Genomic DNA, 18,686 nt, shown 5'->3' on the forward strand with positions numbered 1-18,686 from the left:
ACAAGTTTTGCTATTCGTTTTGGGCCCAACAAAGAAAGATCATCAAAATTCAAATTACAGTTAAGATTTTAAGTGGGGCTTTGCCTTGATCCAAAATTGCAAGCCAATTCCAACTTTAGCCTCTTAATTATAGGTACAAAATTGGAAATTATTGACAAAAGAAGTTTTGAGCTGGGTGTCCAAATAACATTTTCCATATTTGTCAGCATTCAAAATCTAATCACTCCAAATTGATTAATTTAATTCAATCCAATTTGGCCGGTTTCTATAATTTTCCAAATAAAAAATATTTACCATAACGTGCATGAAGTTTGTTTTTTGATTTTTGAATACAATGATAATCTAAACTTCAAGGAAAATGGGAATTTTTCACACACGCAATACTAAGAGCAGCTCCACTGGTTTGGATTGCCAGGGCAAAAGGCCACCTGGGCTGCAAAAGCACACTCCACCAATCAAATTGAGCCCAGACAGATGGTGGGCTCCACCAAGACTGGGCAGGCCGAAAGGCTAGAACAGCCCAAGTTGAAGCCTGAGGGCGTTGACGCCAGCATGATGTCAATGAAGAAAAAAATCCAAAAAATTCGGAATTTTTTTTCTTTTCTAAATACCTAGCAATTTTATTTATTTATTAATCTCATACATATAAATAAAATTAATTCGATGTGAATAGTAATTGCCATTGGGTTGCCATGGCAATGGGTGAAAAAAAATTTGCTAGGGCAAATACTATTCATTTGAACAGTAACCACCCTTACTTGACCTTGTCTTTGGCCATGACAAATGGGTGGAAGTACTCCACGGTGCTATGGAGGTTTCAACCAAAAATAAAAAGTGTCTCGGGGATAAGACCACTAATATGCAAGGCAAAATTCTTTTTCATTGGAATACACCTTCTTGGCATACATGAAGTTAAATGAAAAGCTCATTATTATTTCATTTCTCAGAGTTATAATTATTCTCATAACTAGCCATCACATGAATTAATGTGTCACAACAGTAGTTACACCAATCCCCACCCCCCCCACCCAAAAAAAAAATACCACACATTATTGGGTACAAATTACAACTAATTTTCAGGCAATTGAATGACATTGAGATCAGACCCAAAAGGTTTCTGGTTGTAGCAGTCAAGGTTGTTGCCATAGCCAACTCCAAGCAAGTTACAGTACCTCTTATAAAACCCAATGCGATCCTCCACCTTAGCGTTCCAGCCTTTACCACATTCAAGTCCACCGTTAATGATGTTTGTAGTGACCCCGTAACCGGGAACCCGACCGGCTGACTTGTCGGCTCCAGACGGGTTCCATCTCCCGGTGATCACATCATGGCATGAGGGCTTGGGTGACTGAGGGGTCATCCAGAACCAGAGTGCTGTCTTGAATGAAATAACAGGGTCTGTAGCAACTAGGTCCGGGTTGTTCAACAGGTCCGCCCCTATTGCTTTTCCACACTGTCCATAGTTGTAGTTCCTATAGTCCAAATACACATAATTATTCTAGCTACATAATTCATGATAATATATATTTCCGTATCACCGCCGTTTGTATATAATCATGTAATAAACGGACACATAATTGTATACAACCAATTACACTTAAAATTTCCTGATAACTTAAACGATAAAGAATTTAATTAGATGTACTTACCAAGACAGTTGAATTGGACCACGGCCATAATACTGCTTACCAGCAGCACATGGATAATTAGGATCCCAGGCACAATAAGATCCAGGGTTTTGTTCCTTGAGATAGCAATACCCCCAAGAGTATGGTCCATCAGGTGCACTTGCCCAACCCCCTGGACATTTACATATAATCATCATGCAAAGTAAGTAATTTAGTTGAGACAAATAAAATAAATGAATCGGATTGCAAAAAAAATAAAGGGTAGTTAATTACAGTGTTACATATAGTTTGTATGAAATGAAAATCAATCCCTTGTGTATATTTCTGATATGGTAAATTGATAATACTATTTGAATTACTGACCTGTAGTTTCATGTGAAGTTTGAGCTAAGAAAGCAGCAATTTCCCTTTTTTGGGTGGCAGCATCTCCAGTTTTGGCAAAGTTAGGGAAGGACTTGGCAGCTGCAATGAAAGCATCATAGGTATAAAACCCCTTAGCTGGGCAACCACCATCATTCCTATGCATAAGCATCTGATTAAAGGTGTTACGTGACACAAGGCTACCAATGTCACCGCCACCACCACCGCCGCCACATTGGCTTTGGCAACCTGTGCTGCAGTAATCAGGTGCCGTGCCACACCACCCATACTTGCTGCAGCATTGCCCTCCTGGACACAGAGCACCCCCTGCTTGCCTCCCACACTGCTCTGCTGTGCCTCCTTGGATGGAGGACAACAGCAAAAGAGAAACAAATGCCAAAAGAAAGCACCACATTGTTGTGTCAATTTGTTTGTGATATTTGGTTGAGTTTTTAAAAGGATCAGTGGATGCATGGGTGTATATATAGGGTGGAGGAACAGAGGAATTAAGAGGCTTTTTTTCTTTTCTTTTTGGGTAGTTTCATGAATTATCCAATTCTTTTCGTGCATTTAGTCAATATTGGTGGGAAGAACAGATTCTCTGATCTTATCTAGTAAATAGAGACATAAAGTACACAGAATTTCAGGAATTGAATCGTATAAGAATTTCAGAATTAGGTTTCGATGCCTTGCACTTGGACAACTTTAATTACCTAGTGTTACAAACTAAAAACCAAAACAAATTTTAATAAAAGTGTGTTTGGAGAGAACTTTAATGATAATGAATTGATGTCCAAAACGAACGTGTGGATTATAGTATTATCCTTATCTTGGACACAACTTAGGACTATGAAAATGACTTCGTGCTTGTCTGCTTGCAAATAAGTTGTATGTTTGTTTCTAATTAAGCAAAATTAAGGAACATGATTTCATTTTGTCTTGGCTGACAGAAATCAAATCATCTTTTTTACTTTTTCCATCTTATTAATTGCACTTTCCGGCTTAGGATCCGGGTCAAACCCAATATTTGCATAGCTCCTTTTGAATTTCCACGTCTTTGATTCAGAGTGTAATTTGCAAATACAAAAGTGGGCAAACAATAACATTTGATTATTTATACGAGCAATAAATTGAGAGAGGGGATTCAAACTTAAAACTTCGAATGCAAAAATAATTGTTCTTAATCACTTGAGGTACAAGTCCTTTAAGGACAAACAATGACATTAAAGAAGTATAAAATAAGCTTCAAAGTTGGAAATGAAGAAACACTAGTGTGCAATGGGGATATCATTGTTTTGCTATACTCGACTAATCAGGTTATGCCGCGCATAATAATTTATCCATTTGACATAGCGTGATTGGCCGGAGATAGCAAAACAATGCTATATCCGTTTCATATAAGTTTTCGGTTGGAAATGCCCCATCTCCCACCCCAATATCATAATGAGTGACATCATTTGTTAAGCATATGATTTGGCATATACTTAGGAATCATTCCATATTATACCTATATTCTCTAACAAAATCACAAAATCTCACTTGGGTTTTGAGTGGATTTGGGCTTTCTTTATCAAGATGAACAGACAATAGTGTTTCAGCCCATTTGAAACTTGGTTTGGCCCTTTTCATGGAGGTTCACCATATTTTTTTGAAGATGGTTTGCTTGTTGAAATCTTCAAACTCCTAAGGTTGATTGTTGTGTGAGAGGCAGACAAAAACAACAAAGATGAGTTTAGTATGCGTTTTCCATGATGTGGAGGAACAGCATGAGATTGGTAATTGATTCTATTGTCCCTGCAACAGAAAACTAGCCAGCACTGTTTCCATTGCTTAACACGTATATAATCTCTGTTCATATTTTAATGTAAATGCCATTCAACTTTGGTGAGTGAATGTGAATGTGATAATTTTTCTCGACACAAGAAGAATCTTGACAGCTCTGAACTCTGATATTAAATCTAGATGATTATTAAATTAATATTTATTTCTCTAACTACTTTTATGATGAACGTGACTTAAACTTAAGAATTCAATCTTGAAAAACAGAGAAATTTTTTCATTATTGTTGTGGAATAAGTTTATCAATTTACTCAATAGATTGTATCAATTTGATATCAAAGGATGTATTTGTAGTATACACATGTATGTTTTTCATGTACAGAATCGAAAAAGCTAATATCTCTCTAGTGGTTAAGGATGTTGAGGAGGGAGACTCTTGTTTTGATCAATTGCCTAAATAGGCACTCAACTCCTTCTTCTTGGTCTTGAATGCATGACTCCAGCTTCTCGAGCTGGTTCTGTGCATTTTCGACACTTTTGTTTTGAGTTTTGCTTGTCTTGTGTCCAATGAGTGAGTTCAATGCAGCGTCCACTTGTGCAAATTCATTGGCTTCTATTTCTTCCTCACAAGCAACTTTTTTGGAGTGCATCATCTTGGAGACCAATGACCAGCTCCTTGGCTGTGATTTTGGTCCAGAGATGAAGGACAGCAGTGACTCAAACACTGCAAGAGTGACTGCTTCAACTTCTCTCAACTTGTTAACAATGGCAATAGACTCATTGTCCTGGTTTGGGGAAGAGAAGGTGGATCTGTTTTCGATTCCCTTGAGATTCTTCATAGCCTTTTGGATTGTCTTTTTCACCATCTGCCTGGAGGTTAAGTATTTCCTAACCTCACTGGTGAGTGCTCCAGATTCACCTCCTCGTGTTCTTCGTATGATAGATTGAAGATCCTGTACGCATTCCTTGGTTTGCAAGATAGCATCCTTGGCGCTGCTGCAAACATCCAAGAGCCTGAGAGAGCCATCTAATAGCTCATTAGTCCATTTCTCATTCTGCTCTTTGGCCAAGGCTTGTTGTGTGAGAGGCAACTGAAGCAACTCATCAACACAATCATGCAAGTCTTGGAGGTCACTTAGTTTGTGGCATATTGATGATGAAGATGTGGAGGCGGCCTCAGAAGACCTCAGTCTACACAAATGTTCGTCAACTTCTTGAACGATCGGGTGTGGCATTGAAGGGAAGCTGTTAGAGCGAGTGTGGAAAGCCATTTCTTCTTTGTGTGTTGTGAGAAGATAGAACAGAAGACTTAGAAACTTTTGATTGATGTACAATTCAGAGTGCTTAATATATAGTGTTGATTGAAGAGGGGGACATGGAATCTCATCCACTTCAATCATCAGTGAGAGGTAACATGATTTCGATTTGGATCTATATGTTCCCTAGGCAATGTTTATGCAGTGTCCCTTCCCACCCCATCATTCCAACTCATGAATTGATTAATTTAGCACATTAAAATGCTACAACCATTTAATCAATCATAATTAATATACGATCCCACGAGTGGCGTTGACGTCTCTGTTTACACAAATACGTGGAGAGGCAAAAACCATTTAACTGAATTATGCTGATCAACGCATATGATTAGTTTAATTCATCTTGTTTTCAGGTCCTTCATTCACATGATTGTTTGCCAAGGAGGAGGCATGATCTACAAATATGCAATATTCTGCATTAAAATGTCACCGTCCATTGTGTTTCTATAATGTTGAAAAAGGGTGAGTTGCTGGTTAATTAGCAAATAGAAAGAAAAGCAACATAATTTTCATTATAGTCGGAAGGGTGTGAGATCTGTGTTTACTGTTTCCTGGGAGAAAATTGTGTATGTCAATGTTTGAACTAATGTTACTATTTTTCACCAACCAGCGTTACCAATAACAAGGTCTTGAGGATCCTCTAGCATCCACAAGAATCAAGCAACACTATAAACTTTCTTTTAGTCTCCTTTGAATGTGAAGTGTTTATTATTGGTTATCTTCCTTTAGAGAAATAGAATCTTCAACACTCAACTCCCTAAATCGCCACTTAAAAGTATAGACGAAATTCTGAGCTTATTCAAGATCTGATCTTAAGAGGCAAAGCGAGTGCAACTTGTCCCACATTGCTTGGTTCATATCACACACTACGCTTTATAAACCCTGCACGAGGTGTTTGTACCGCCGAGCTCTGTAAAGCAAGCTTGTGACCCGAGTGGGGGCTTTGAGGTGCAGGAACATTGGCTCAGTATTAGCGGGGCGGTTTCAGGTTGGCTATCTACTGGCCCGCCCATTCCAAGCCAAGAGTTGAAACCCTGTGGCTCGAGCGAAGGCTCTGGGTCACTTGTTTTCTAGAGCGGAGGGAACCGCGTAAGGCTGGCTTCACAGAGCAACGACTACCTCCCGCTCTTGGCAGTGGAAGGATAACGGGTCGGTGGTCACTTGGATCCATCATGGCTCGCTAGACTGTCTCAATTGAACCAAAACCTTTTTTTTGCTCTGGTTTTCGATACTCCTCTGAGTTTACCTCAGGTTTGAGAGTTAACTCATCTTCTCTTGTAATTAGACCAAGTATAGATGATAGATGATAAGAGATGGAAATGGTAGAATTTTTGTTTCAATGGTTCCGAAAACGAATGCGAATATTAATAATTGACAATTAAGCAAATGAGTAATCATTTTGTATAATCAATTTGATATCCAGAGGATGGTCTGTCATAGGGCCAGTTTGGGATTGCTGTCACTTTAAAAAAAAGTTGCTTATGCTGTGCTTTGAAAATAATTAGCTGTAAAGTAAAGCAGCTACATGTTTGGTAAACAATATTTTTAAAGTGGCTGTTAGTATAAAAAGCAGTGTCAAAACCGTTTGGTAAATTTTAATATAAAAATGTTGTAACTGTGAATAATGACTAAATAGACTGTTGAAATTGATATGCGCTAATTATGTGGTAGTAGTAATGGTGGTGGAGGTGGTGGTGAAAGAGATGGAGGTGAAGATGGTGGTGGAGGTGGTAATGAAGGTGGATGTGGTGGTTGTGGTAGTGGGGATGGAGGTTGGAGAGGTGGAGGTAATGGTGGTGGAGGTTGAGAAGGAGAAGGTGGCCGTGGCCGTGGTAGAGTGGTGATGGTGGTGTTGGTAGTGGAGGTGGAGGTAGAGAAGGAGGTGGTGGTTGTGATGGTGATGGTCACGAAGAAGGAAAGGGATGTGGTGGTGGTGGTGATGAAGGTTGAGGTAGTGGTGGTGGGGATGGCGGTTGTGGAGGTGATGGTGGTGGAGGTTGAGGATGAGATGGTGATGGCGATGGCGGTGGTGGCATGATGGTCATGGTGTTGGTGGTGGAGGTTGAGGAGGAGGTGGTGATGGTGGCGGAGAAAGAGGTGGTGGTGATGAAGGTTGAGGTAGTGGTTGTGGAGGTGATGGTGGTGGAGGTTAAGGATGAGATGGTAGTGGCGGTGGTGGCATGGTTGTGGTGGTAATGGTGGCGGAGAAGGAGGTGGTGGTGGCTGTGGCGGTCGGTGGTGGTGAAGGTGGTGATGGAGATGGTGGTGTTGGATGTGGAGGTGGAGGTGGTGTCTTTAAAAAAAATTTAATGATGGTGTTTTGGGAGTTGAAAAAATTTATTAACTGCTCATCTCTGCTTCTTTTGAAAGCAGCTTTGAAAAGCAACCCATAGCCTGCTTTTAAAAGCTGCTGTCAAAAGGCCACTGCTTTTAAAATAATTGGGATATTTTAGATTTACCAACCATCTTAAACTGCTTAACTTTAAAGTGAAGTAGGTTTTTGACCAAAAAAAACAATCCCAAACGGGGCCATACACATGTATGTTTTTCATGTACAAAATTGAAAAAGCTAATATATATATCTAGTGGTTTAGGATGTTGAGGAGGGTGACCCTTGTTTTAATCAACTGCCTAAATAGGCAGTCAAGAAGTTCTTCCTGATCTTGAATGGATGACTCCAGATTGTCAAGCTGGTTGTCTGCATTCTTGTGGTCAGATTTGCTTGTCTTAAAGAATGATTGCTGAGCAGCATCCACTTGGGCAAATTCATTTGCTTCTGTTTCTTCCTCACAAGCTACTCTTTTGGTGTGAATAGTCTTGGAAACGAATTACCGGCATCATTGTTTGTTGTGATTATGAATATAATGGGAAGCAGTCTGGCATTCTTTTGGAGATATATGTAGATCCTTCTGACTCCAAGGAGACCTCTACAGTTGAGGTTAAGTGACATCTATAGCACCCTTTCGAAGTTTTCCCTAACCCGGCAATATCTGTTGTGAGTATGAATACAATGGGCAGCAGCAGTTTGGGTGTCCTTAGAGATATGTATCCTTTTGGCTCCATTAAGTCTCTTACAGTTGATGTTAAGTGACAGTAAAAGCCTTTTCTAAGTTTCCTGGCATACTTATAGAGTTCAGATCCGCTGTTTTATTTTTGATGTGAAGATATTGTTAACTAATAGTCTAAAATGATGTCGTTTGAGGTCACACATCCTATTTTACTCTAGCACATCTTGTGGTGCTTAGTTTTGAGCCAGATTTGAACTCTTTTACTGAAAATAGTATAGCCGAACGGCTATACTCGGGATTTTTTTATATATAAAAATAAAGAGTATAGCCTTTTTTATATATATATAAAAATACAGAGTATTTTATAAGTAGTATAGCTGCGCGGCTATACTCTTTACATGGATACTATTATCTTTTTTCCCCAATTTTTGTTTATCGATAGCTTAGAGCATTTTCCATTACAGTTAGGCCTTTACAAGAGTCTCTATTGTACCCTTTTGAGTTTTTACTTTTCCAAAGTTATTAGCCGTATAAATTTTTTAGCATTTCCATGTTTAATACTCGTATTTTACACGTACGTATGTATTTTTCAAGTTTAATAGACTTGATTTTTTACAAAATTTTCAATAATACACATAAAATTCACTTATTATACACCCCATTTTCATATACTATTGAATAAAAATAATACATATTCAAAAATTTAAATCTATAAAGTATATATATCGAAACTAGCAAATTAGCATCTATAAAGTATAAACTAATGCACATAGATTTTTTTTTAAAAAAATAAATCGTATAGCCGAACGGCTATACTACGGTTTTTTAATTATTAAAAACTAGGATAGCCGGGCGGCTATACCCTTTTGATTGGGCGCTATGCGTTCCTTTTTTTTTTTAACAATTGGTATAGCCGAGCGGCTATACACGGGATTTTAAAAAAACCGTATAGCCGAACGGCTTTACTATGGCCTTTTTTATTTTTTATTTTTTATTTTTTATATAAATAGTATAGCCGCACGGCCCTTGTCTAAACCCTAAAACATAACTCCATCGTCATCCTCGTTTCTATCTCTCTCGCCTCATAGCACCATCGTCATCCTCGTTTCTCTCTCTCTCTCTCTCTCTCTCTCTCTCTCTCCAGCGCCTGCCTAGACCGCCTAGACCACCTACCCTGCCTAGGCCGCCTAGCTCCCGCCTAGCCCCCACCTAGCCCCCCTAGCGCCCGCCTAGCCCCCGCCTAGGCCTCCTAGCGCCCACCTAGCCCCCGCCTAGGCCTCCTAGCGCCCGCCTAGGCCATTTATTCAACTCCATTCAATGCTTTTTATGAAATAGCCTTTCAGGTGACCTTAATTGCTCAAGGGGATGTTCCTCTGTCTATTGTAATGACGGTATGCACAACTCTTGGGGCAATACCCCTGACTCCTGTACTAAAAAAGATATTGGCGGGGACTTACGTCCCTGTGGATGCTGCCAAACTGTCAATGAGCACCATGCAGGTTAAGTCACCTTGAACCTGTTCTGCTTCAAACAACCAATCTTTGTCCTCGACAGAGTGTAATATTTGAGGGGTTTCTTGTATACCATTTCAGTTTTGTGCTATCCTGTACGCATTCCTTGGTTTGCAAGATAGCATCCTTGGCGCTGCTGCAAACATCCAAGAGTCTGAGAGAGCCATCTAATAGCTCATTAGTCCATTTCTTGTTTTGCTCTTTGGCCAAGGCTTGCTGTGTGAGAGGCAACTGAAGCAACTTATCAACACAATCATTCAAGTCTTGGAGGCCACTTAGTTTGTGGCATATTGATGATGAAGATGTGGAGGCGGCCTCAGAAGACCTCAGTCTACACAAATGTTCGTCAACTTCTTGAATGATAGGGTGTGGCCTTGAAGGGAAGCTGTTAGAGAGAGTGTGGAAAGCCATTTCTTCTTTGTGTGTTGTGAGAAGATAGAACATAACACTTAGAAACTTTTGATTGATGTACAATTCAGAGTGCTTAATATATAGTGTTGAATGAAGAGGGGGACATGAAATCTCATCCACTTCAATCATCAGTGAGAGGTAACATGATTTCGATTTGGATCTATATGTTCCCAAGGCAATGTTTATGCAGTGTCCCTTCCCATCCCATCATTCCAACTCATGAATTGATTAATTTAGCACATTAAAATGCCACAACCATTTAATCAATCATAATTAATATACGATCCCTGTTTACACAAATACGTGGAGAGGCAAAAACCATTTAACTGAATTATGCTGATCAACGCATATGATTAGTTTAATTCATCTTGTTTTGCAGGTCCTTCATTCACATGATTGTTTGCCAAGGAGGAGGCATGATCTGCAAATATGCAATATTCTGCATTAAAATGTCACCGTCCATTGTGTTTCTATAATGTTGAAAAAGGGTGAGTTGCTGGTTAATTAGCAAACAGAAAGAAAAGCAGCACAATTTTCATTATAATCAGAAGGTTGTGAGATCCGAGTCTGCCATGTTTATGTTTACTTTAATCTGTGTTTACTGTTTCCTGGGAGAAAATTGTTTATGTCAATGTTTGAACTGATGTTACTATTTTTCACCAACCAGTGTTACCAAGAACAAGTTCTTGAGGATCCTCTAGCATCCACAAGAATCGTTGTAAACAAAATAAGCAACACTACAAACTTTCTTTTAGTCTCCTTTGAATGTGAAGTGTTTATTATTGGTTATCTTCCTTTAGAGAAATAGAATCTTCAACACTCAACTCCCTAAATCGCCACTTAAAAGTATAGACGAAATTATGAGCTTATTCAAGATCTGATCTTAAGAGGCAAAGCGAGTGCAACTTGTCCCACATTGCTTGGTTCATATCACACACTACGCTTTATAAACCCTGCACGAGGTGTTTGTACCGCCGAGCTTTGTAACTCAAGCTTGTAACCCGAGTGGGGGCTTTCAGGTGCTGGAACATTGCCTAAGTATTAGCGGGTCGGGTTCAGGTTGGCTATCTACTGGCCCGCCCATTCCAAGCCAGGAGTTGAACCCTGTGGCTCGAGCGAAGGCTCTGGGTCACTTGTTTTCTAGAGCGGAGGGAACCGCGTAAGGCTGGCTTAACAGAGCAACGACTACCTCCCGCTCTTGGCAGTGGAAGGATAACGGGTCGGTGGTCACTTGAATCCATCATGGCTCGCTAGGCTGTCTCAATTGAACCTAAACCATTTTTTCGCTCTGGTTTTCGATACTCCTCTGAGTTTACCTCAGATTTGAGAGTTAACTCATCTTCTCTTGTAATTAGACCAAGTATAGATGATAGATGATAAGAGATGGAAATGGTAGAATTTTTGTTTCAATGGTTCCGAAAACGAATGCGAATAATAATAATTGACAATTAATCAAATGAGTAATCATTTTGTATCCAGAGGATGATTTATATACACGTGTGTTTTTCATGTACAAAATCGGACAAAGCTAATATTAATATATATATCTAGTGGTTTAGGATGTTGAGGAGGGTGACTCTTGTTTTAATCAACTGCCTAAATAGGCAGTCAAGTTGTTCTTCCTGATCTTGAATGCATGACTCCAGATTGTCAAGCTGGTTGTCTGCATTCTTGTGGTCAGATTTGCTTGTCTTAAAGAATGATTGCAGTCTGCAGAGCAGTCCACTTGGGCAAATTCATTTGCTTCTGTTTCTTCCTCACAAGCTACTCTTTTGGTGTGAATAATCTTGGAAACCAATAACCAGCTGCTTGACACTCGCAAGTTGGTATGCAAAAATTTTCTTTGGGTGTGGTTTTGGCCACTTCTCATTTCACCTCGCCGATGGTTTTTACCCTAAACTCGGCTATACCCTTTTGATTGGGCGCTATGCGTTCCTTCTTTTTTTTTCAACGCATAGTATAGCTGCGCGGCGATATGTGGGATTTTTTTTTTAAAAACAGTCTAGCCGAACGGCTTTACTGGGTTCTTTTTATTTTTTATTTTTTATTTTTTATAAATAGTATAGCCGCACGGCCCTTGTATAAACCCTAAACATAACTCCATCGTCATCCTCGTTTCTATCTCTCTCGCCTCATAGCACCATCATCATCCTCGTTTCTCTCTCTCTCTCTCTCTCTCTCCAGCGCCCACCTAGACCACCTAGACCGCCTAGCCCCCCTAGCCCCCGCCTAGCCCGCCTAGCTCGCCTAGCCACGCCTAGCCCCGCCTAGGCCGCCTAGGCCATTTATTCAACTCCATTCAATGCTTTTTATGAAATAGCCTTTCAGGTGACCATAATTGCTCAAGGGGATGAGAAACTAGATACCTTTAGATTTACCATATCCTTGTGGATTGCCTTCTTAACCATCTTCCTTGAGGTCAAGTATTTCCTGACCTCAGTTGTGAGTGCTTCAGATTCACCTCCTCGCCTTCTTCGCATGATCGATTGAAGGTCCTGTACGCATTCCTTGGTTTGCAACAAGGCATCCTTGGTACTGCTACAAACATCCAAGAGCCTGAGAGAACCATCTAATAGCTCATTAGTCGATTTCTCATTCTGCTCTTGGGCCAAGCCTTGTTGAGTGAGGGGCAACTGAAGCAACCTATCAACATAATTATGCAAGTCTTGAAGGCCAGTTAGTTTGTGGCTGATTGATGTTGATGATGTACAGGTGGCCTCAGAAGACCTCCATCTACACAAATGTTCATCAACTTCTTGAACGATCGGGTGTGGCCTTGAAGGGAAGCTGTTAGAGCGAGTGTGGAAAGCCATTTCTTCTTTGTGTGTTGTGAGAAGAAACTGTTCTATAATAAAATGGAGAATGTAAGACAGTGTCATGTATTGCTTTTCATATACAAAATTGAAAAGCTAATATCTAATGGTTTAAGATGTTGAGAAGAAAGACTCTGGTTTTGATGAGTTGCCTAAATAAGCACTCAAGTTGTTCTTCATGATATTGAATGCATGACTCCAGATTGTCAAGATGGCTTTGGGGATGAGATTTGCTTCTCTTGTGTCCAATAAGTGATTTCAATGCAGCATCCACCTTTGCAAACTCATACTTCTGTTTCTTCCACACAAGCTACTGTTTTTGACTGCATCATCTTGGAGACCAATGACCAGCTGCTTGGCTGTGATTTTGGCCCTGAGATGAAGGAAAGAAGGGATACAAACACCGCGAAAGTGACTGCTTCAACATCTCTCAACTTGCTAACAATGGAAATAGTCTCATTGATCCCATGAGATTTCCCATAGCCTTGTGGATTGCCTTCTTCACCATCTTCCTTGAGGTCAAGTATTTCCTGACCTGGTGAGTGCTCCAGATTCACCTCCTCGCGTTCTTCGCATGATTGGTTGAAGGTCCTGTACGCATTCCTTGGTTTGCAACAGGGCATCCTTGGCACGTTACAAACATCCAATAGCCTGAGAGAGCCATCTAATAGCTCATTATTTTCTATTTTTCATTCTGCTCTTGTGCCAAGGCTTGTTGAGTGAGGGGCAACTGAAGCAACCTATCAACAGAGCCATGCAAGTCTTGGAGGCCACTTAGTTCGTGGCTGATTGATGAGGAGGATGTGGAGGTGGCCTCAAAAGATCTCAATCTACACAAATGTTCATCAACTTCTTGAACGGGTGTGGCCTTGAGTTGAAGCTGTTGGAGCGAGTGTGGCAAGCCATTTCTTCTTGTTGTGTATTTTGAGAAGATATAATAGAAGACCTTGAAAGAAGTGGTTAATGTGATATCTTTTCCATTGTGTTTGCTTAATATATAGTGTTGGTTGAGGAGGGGGGCATGGAATCTCATCCTCTTCAATCATATCAGTGAGAAGGGTAACATGATTTGAATTGGATCCCAACTGATGAACTCATTAATTTAGCTCATAACTAACATATTGGAAAGAGTTCAATAAACTAAAATGCTTAACCTTAATGCATAAACTCAATTATATGCTGATCAAGTTCATATTATTTTTCAGGTCCTTGGCATGATTATTAAGCAAGTAGCAGGCAATATTTGCAATCTGTATTTTTCAATGATCATGTGCAATTGCGTTATGCTTCCATGATGTTGAAAAATGGTTCGTAGCTAGCAGACTTTATGAATTGGACTGCTCCCCAAACATTTTATTTCAAATTAATAAGCAAAGCAAAAGTGGATTGGCTGCCTACTGGAGAGATTGACAGAAGTAAATGTATAGGTTTTGAATTAAATCTGTACAGGTTATGGAAAATCGCAAAAAACTAAAAAAGGTGGCGGTCAGGTGAAGAGCGAACCTAGGCCTAGCGTGATCGATAGCTGCTCTGATAAGCCACCATGGTTGCCACTGTAGAGTAGCCCATGAGCAACCGTGCCGAGAGCACTGTGCCATAGGTTGTCCATGTTTTACACTAAGTTCCAAATTCCACCTTTAATGCCCCCATGTTGGGTCACAAGCTCACATTATTAAGCTTGTCAAACAAAGTTTTAGGAGTTAACAATATTAAGTGCATAACACTTATTATATTTTTCCAATGTGGGATCTATAGTTTTTTCAAGAGAGGAGAGGAAAAAGAATAGAGCAGTTCGGTAATTTTCTTGCATAGAATTAAAGGCCTTTGGAGAATTTATTGTGTATGCTTCGTGCAAGTATATATACATCACAACCATATGGCCGAGTTTAGACATCCTTCTTGGTATAATGTTTACTGCTCAAAGCGTGTGGCAGTCAAATACTCCTTTGAATGAGCATCCACAATGGGCTCCCTAAACCACCTCCTTAGACAAATTTTAGGGAGGATTTGGAAAAATACAACTCCAACCATGCTCCCTATCCACCTCCTAAAAAAGGGAGACCTCTAGGAGCTCCTAAATCTGAGGAGAGAGAAAGGACTCCTAGTGGCTCCCTATAATTTAATGTTGCGTTATTTAATGAGTATTTCAAACCTTTAATTAATGTTAATATTATTTTTTAATAGAGATGGACCAATTAAAAAAGAGTTATAGCATTTATGACTCCCTAAACTAGAGAGCAAGATTGAAGTTTAAATTTTATAGAGAGCTCTTAAAATAACTTTTTTATGTTTTTAGCTAAAATTTAACTAAAAATAGAGAGCATGATTGTGGATGCTCTTAGACATTAATTAGTTGTTAATTATTCATCTACCTAGAGATATTTGATTTGCTTGCAAAAATCCCACGTGATCTCAATCATAATTTCAGAAACTCCTTTGAATTTTTTGAGATTATCCCACGTGAGGATGAAACTTTTGCATTAATAGTTTAAATATTCTTGGCCTCTACAAATTTGTTTCGGGTCAAACACTGACTTTCTAAAAAAATTATTTTTTCCTTTTTTGTGTAATTTTTCTTAATCTTGGTCTCTATCTGTTAGGAAGATGTCCTATGAATTAACTTTAATTGACGCCATGGATAGCATGATAATAATTGGAATATTTACAAAGCAGATTGGGCATGAATTTGATATCTGATAGATGATGTATTTGCATGCAAGGTATGTTTTGTTATGTTCAAAATCGAAAAGCTAATACATATAAAAACGAAAAAAAAGAGAGGAATTGGGTTGGCATCGTGGGTTGTGGGAGGAGGGAGGTAAAAAGGTGGTGGTCATTGGTCAAGTCAAGAGCGGGTCTCAGTCGGCCCAGAGTGAGATCAGATGCCGTTATGTCTGCCACAGTTGCTCTGATAAGTCAACTGCCTTTCCACAATGCTGCCAACCAGCCAACTGAGATTAGCCGTCAACTTGGGAGCATCTTTGTAGAAGCCTAGTAAAGATAGGGGAAACACCGGCACTGGACCTGTTAGTCGCGTCTTAACAAGACCTTCCCACATTCCACCTTTAATGCCCCCACATTGGGTCACAAGCCTGTGTTACTAGGCTCGGCAATCAAAATTTTAGGAGTTAACAATATTAAGTAGTTAACAAGGGTTATGCTTTTTCAATGTGGGATTACTGTTTTTTAAAGATAGAAGGAGAAAAGGACTCTATATTAATTACAAAACAATCTTCCTTCCGCATTGGTTAAAACTTTTAACTTAAAAGGATGATTATACCAAGGGGAACACGCCAAATTGTATCCTGTTTGTCCTTCCAACAGAAGGAAGCCCTAGCCTTAAGGTTCATCCAAAGGTCCAAAATTTCTTTTGGTATTATGTTTTCTACTGAAAGTTGTTGATTATTTATGAGTAGTTGTATGTGACTTTGGACACCAATGACCAGCTGCTTGTTGTCTGTGACTTTGGCCCGGAGATGAAGGACGGAAGTGATTCAAACACTGGAAGAGTGACTGCTTCTACTTTCTCTCAACTTGCTAACAATGGCAATGGTCTCATGATCCTAGTTGAGGGAAGATAATAACGTTGATCTGTTTTCACCATCTTCCTCGAGGTCAAGTATTTGTTAATCTCACTTGTGAGTCCAGTGTCACCTCCCTCCCCGCCTTCTTCGTGGAATTGATTGAAGTTCTTGTACACATTCCTTGACAATGCTGCAAACATCCAAGAGCCTAGGTAAGTTATCTAATAGCTCATTAGTCAATTTCTAATTAATTATGGGCCAAGTCTTGTTAAGTGAGGGGCAACTGAAGCAACCTATCAATACAATCATGCAAGTCTTGGAAGCCACTTAATTTGTGGCTCTGATTGATGAGGAGGATGTGGAGGTGGCCTCAGAAGGATTTCAATCTACACAAATGTTCATCGACTTCTTGAATGGGTGTGGCCTTGAGGGGAAGCTGTTGGAGCGGATGTGGAAAGCCATTTCTTCTTGTTGTGTCTCGTGAGAAGATAGAATATAAGACCTTGAAGAAGTTGTGGTTAATGTTCTTTTCCATATGTGTCTGCTAATTAATATATAAGCAGAGGATGTAACATGATTTGAATTTGATATCAGAGGATGTATTTGTATACAAGTAGGATGTTGAAGAGGGAGACTCTTGTTTTGATCAATTTGCCCAAATAAATAGGCATTCAACTCCTTCCTCCCGATCTTGAATTAATGGATGACACTAGCTTGATGTTGCACAAATTGAATTTTAATGCCATAAAAAAAAGAAAAAGAAAAGTAAGTTAAATAAATAAAAATGATTAAAATTCAAGTTAAAAATAAAACTTGTAAAAAGGTAAATAAACAGGGCACCACAAATTCTTGGGCACTGGTGTTTTTGCAGAAAGCTACTTTTGTGGTTGGGCCACAAAGTAGTGCAATTAAATAATGGGCTGAACTTAGGGCACTGGGCCGTAGGTTTTCTACGTGGTAAGACCAATTTCACATTCCACCTTTAATGCCCCCACATTGAGTTACAAGCCCATGTTACTAGGCTCGGCAATCGAAATTTTAGGAGTTAACAATATTAAGTACTTCACAAGTATTATACTTCTCCAATGTGGGATTTACTGTTTTTTTTCAGGAGAGAAATCTTTTTTAGTGTTTCTACTATCTTTATTCTCAATATTAAAAAAAGGTAAAATTCAAATCCCATGTCTACACATGGATACCCATTGATTAAAAAAAATTGATGATATTGTAGCAAGCAGGATCATATCGTAATTAAGCTCAAACCCTTATTTAGGCAAAATAGCATGATAATTGCAGGAATTCAGGATTAGTAATAGTTAACCATATAGGCACCAAAATTGACTGAGATTTTTTTTTTTTTTTTGGAAACACAAGGGCGATAGTCTTAAATTGACTGATATTTTGAACAAGAACAAGAGAGTACGCAGTAGCAATTTAAGCTAAGGAGTCTATCCCAAGGTCCAAAATTTCTCCAAGTACGCAACACAACCGTATTGCCATGTATAGACATCCCTCTTGGTCTTATATGTTTACTGCTCAAGGCGTGTGAGACATCCCACTTGTGTCTTGTGAGAAGATAGAAGACCTTAATGTGTTTGCTTTCCATATGTATGATGTATCTGCATAATCCATATGCATGTTCCCTAGGCGATGTTTGTGCAATGTCCCTTCCTACATTAGCATAACAACTCGTGAACTAATTAATTTATCTTATAAACTTTCATATAGTATTTTATTACAGTGTTACAATCATTCAATCATAATTCACGTATATGTTTACTAATACATGGAGAGGCTATTTGTTTGCCGGGTGGCTATATTCAGGAGCATTTTATAAATAGCATTGCTGCGCGGCTATACTCTTTCCATGTGGATACTATTATCTTTTTTCCCCAATTTTTGTTTATCGATAGCTTAGAGCATTTTCCATTACGATTAGGCCTTTACGCGAGTCTCTATTGTACCCCTTTGAGTTTTTACTTTTCCAAAGTTATTAGCCGTTTAAAAAATTTAGCATTTCCATGTTTAATACTCATATTTTACACATACATATGTATTTTTCATGTTTAATACACTTTGAGTTTTTACAAAATTTTCAATAATACACATAAAAGTCACGTATTAAACACCCAATTTTCACATACTATTGAATAAAAATAATATATATTAAAAAAATTTAAATCTATAAAGTACATATATCGAAACTAGCAAATTAATATCTATAAAGTATAAACTAATGCAAATAGAATGTTTTTTTATATATAATAAATCGTATAGCCGCACGGCTAGACTACGGTTTTTTATTATAAAAAAACCAGTATATCCGGCCGGCTATA

At 39.0% G+C, this 18,686-nt stretch overlaps 4 protein-coding genes, 2 non-coding genes and 1 pseudogene across 6 annotated transcripts; 2 read left to right on the forward strand and 5 right to left on the reverse strand.

Annotated features, from left to right (window-relative positions):
• Nucleotides 1–916: 916 nt before the first annotated feature.
• On the reverse strand, nucleotides 917–2,449 carry LOC110751675 (endochitinase 2-like). The gene is made up of 3 exons (XM_021952175.2): nucleotides 1,992–2,449; nucleotides 1,650–1,800; nucleotides 917–1,472 (listed from the first exon to the last, which is right to left on the reverse strand). The coding sequence occupies exons 1-3, from the start codon at nucleotides 2,401–2,403 to the stop codon at nucleotides 1,070–1,072; spliced, it is 966 nt and encodes a 321-aa protein (XP_021807867.1). The 5' UTR covers nucleotides 2,404–2,449; the 3' UTR covers nucleotides 917–1,069.
• Nucleotides 2,450–4,171: 1,722 nt separating this feature from the next.
• LOC110751663 (uncharacterized) lies at nucleotides 4,172–5,038 on the reverse strand. The gene has a single exon (XM_021952165.1). The coding sequence runs from the start codon at nucleotides 5,036–5,038 to the stop codon at nucleotides 4,172–4,174; it is 867 nt and encodes a 288-aa protein (XP_021807857.1).
• A 947-nt stretch (nucleotides 5,039–5,985) lies between these two features.
• On the forward strand, nucleotides 5,986–6,293 carry LOC148292616 (signal recognition particle RNA). The gene has a single exon (XR_015827344.1).
• Nucleotides 6,294–7,665: 1,372 nt separating this feature from the next.
• LOC110751664 (uncharacterized) lies at nucleotides 7,666–10,013 on the reverse strand. Its single transcript, XM_088245880.1, has 3 exons — nucleotides 9,676–10,013; nucleotides 9,549–9,569; nucleotides 7,666–7,912 (listed from the first exon to the last, which is right to left on the reverse strand). Exons 1-3 carry the CDS (start codon nucleotides 10,011–10,013, stop codon nucleotides 7,666–7,668), a joined length of 606 nt encoding a protein of 201 aa, XP_088102006.1.
• A 973-nt stretch (nucleotides 10,014–10,986) lies between these two features.
• On the forward strand, nucleotides 10,987–11,290 carry LOC148292617 (signal recognition particle RNA). Its single transcript, XR_015827355.1, has one exon.
• A 1,021-nt stretch (nucleotides 11,291–12,311) lies between these two features.
• On the reverse strand, nucleotides 12,312–12,826 carry LOC110751665 (uncharacterized). Its single transcript, XM_021952167.2, has one exon. The coding sequence runs from the start codon at nucleotides 12,824–12,826 to the stop codon at nucleotides 12,356–12,358; it is 471 nt and encodes a 156-aa protein (XP_021807859.1). The 3' UTR covers nucleotides 12,312–12,355.
• Nucleotides 12,827–12,929: 103 nt separating this feature from the next.
• LOC110751666 (uncharacterized) lies at nucleotides 12,930–13,765 on the reverse strand (annotated as a pseudogene).
• Nucleotides 13,766–18,686: the final 4,921 nt, after the last annotated feature.

Source organism: Prunus avium, chromosome 8 (assembly GCF_965620075.1).
Source record: "Prunus avium chromosome 8, drPruAviu1.hap1.1, whole genome shotgun sequence".
In the NCBI taxonomy this organism is placed as follows: Eukaryota; Viridiplantae; Streptophyta; class Magnoliopsida; order Rosales; family Rosaceae; genus Prunus; species Prunus avium.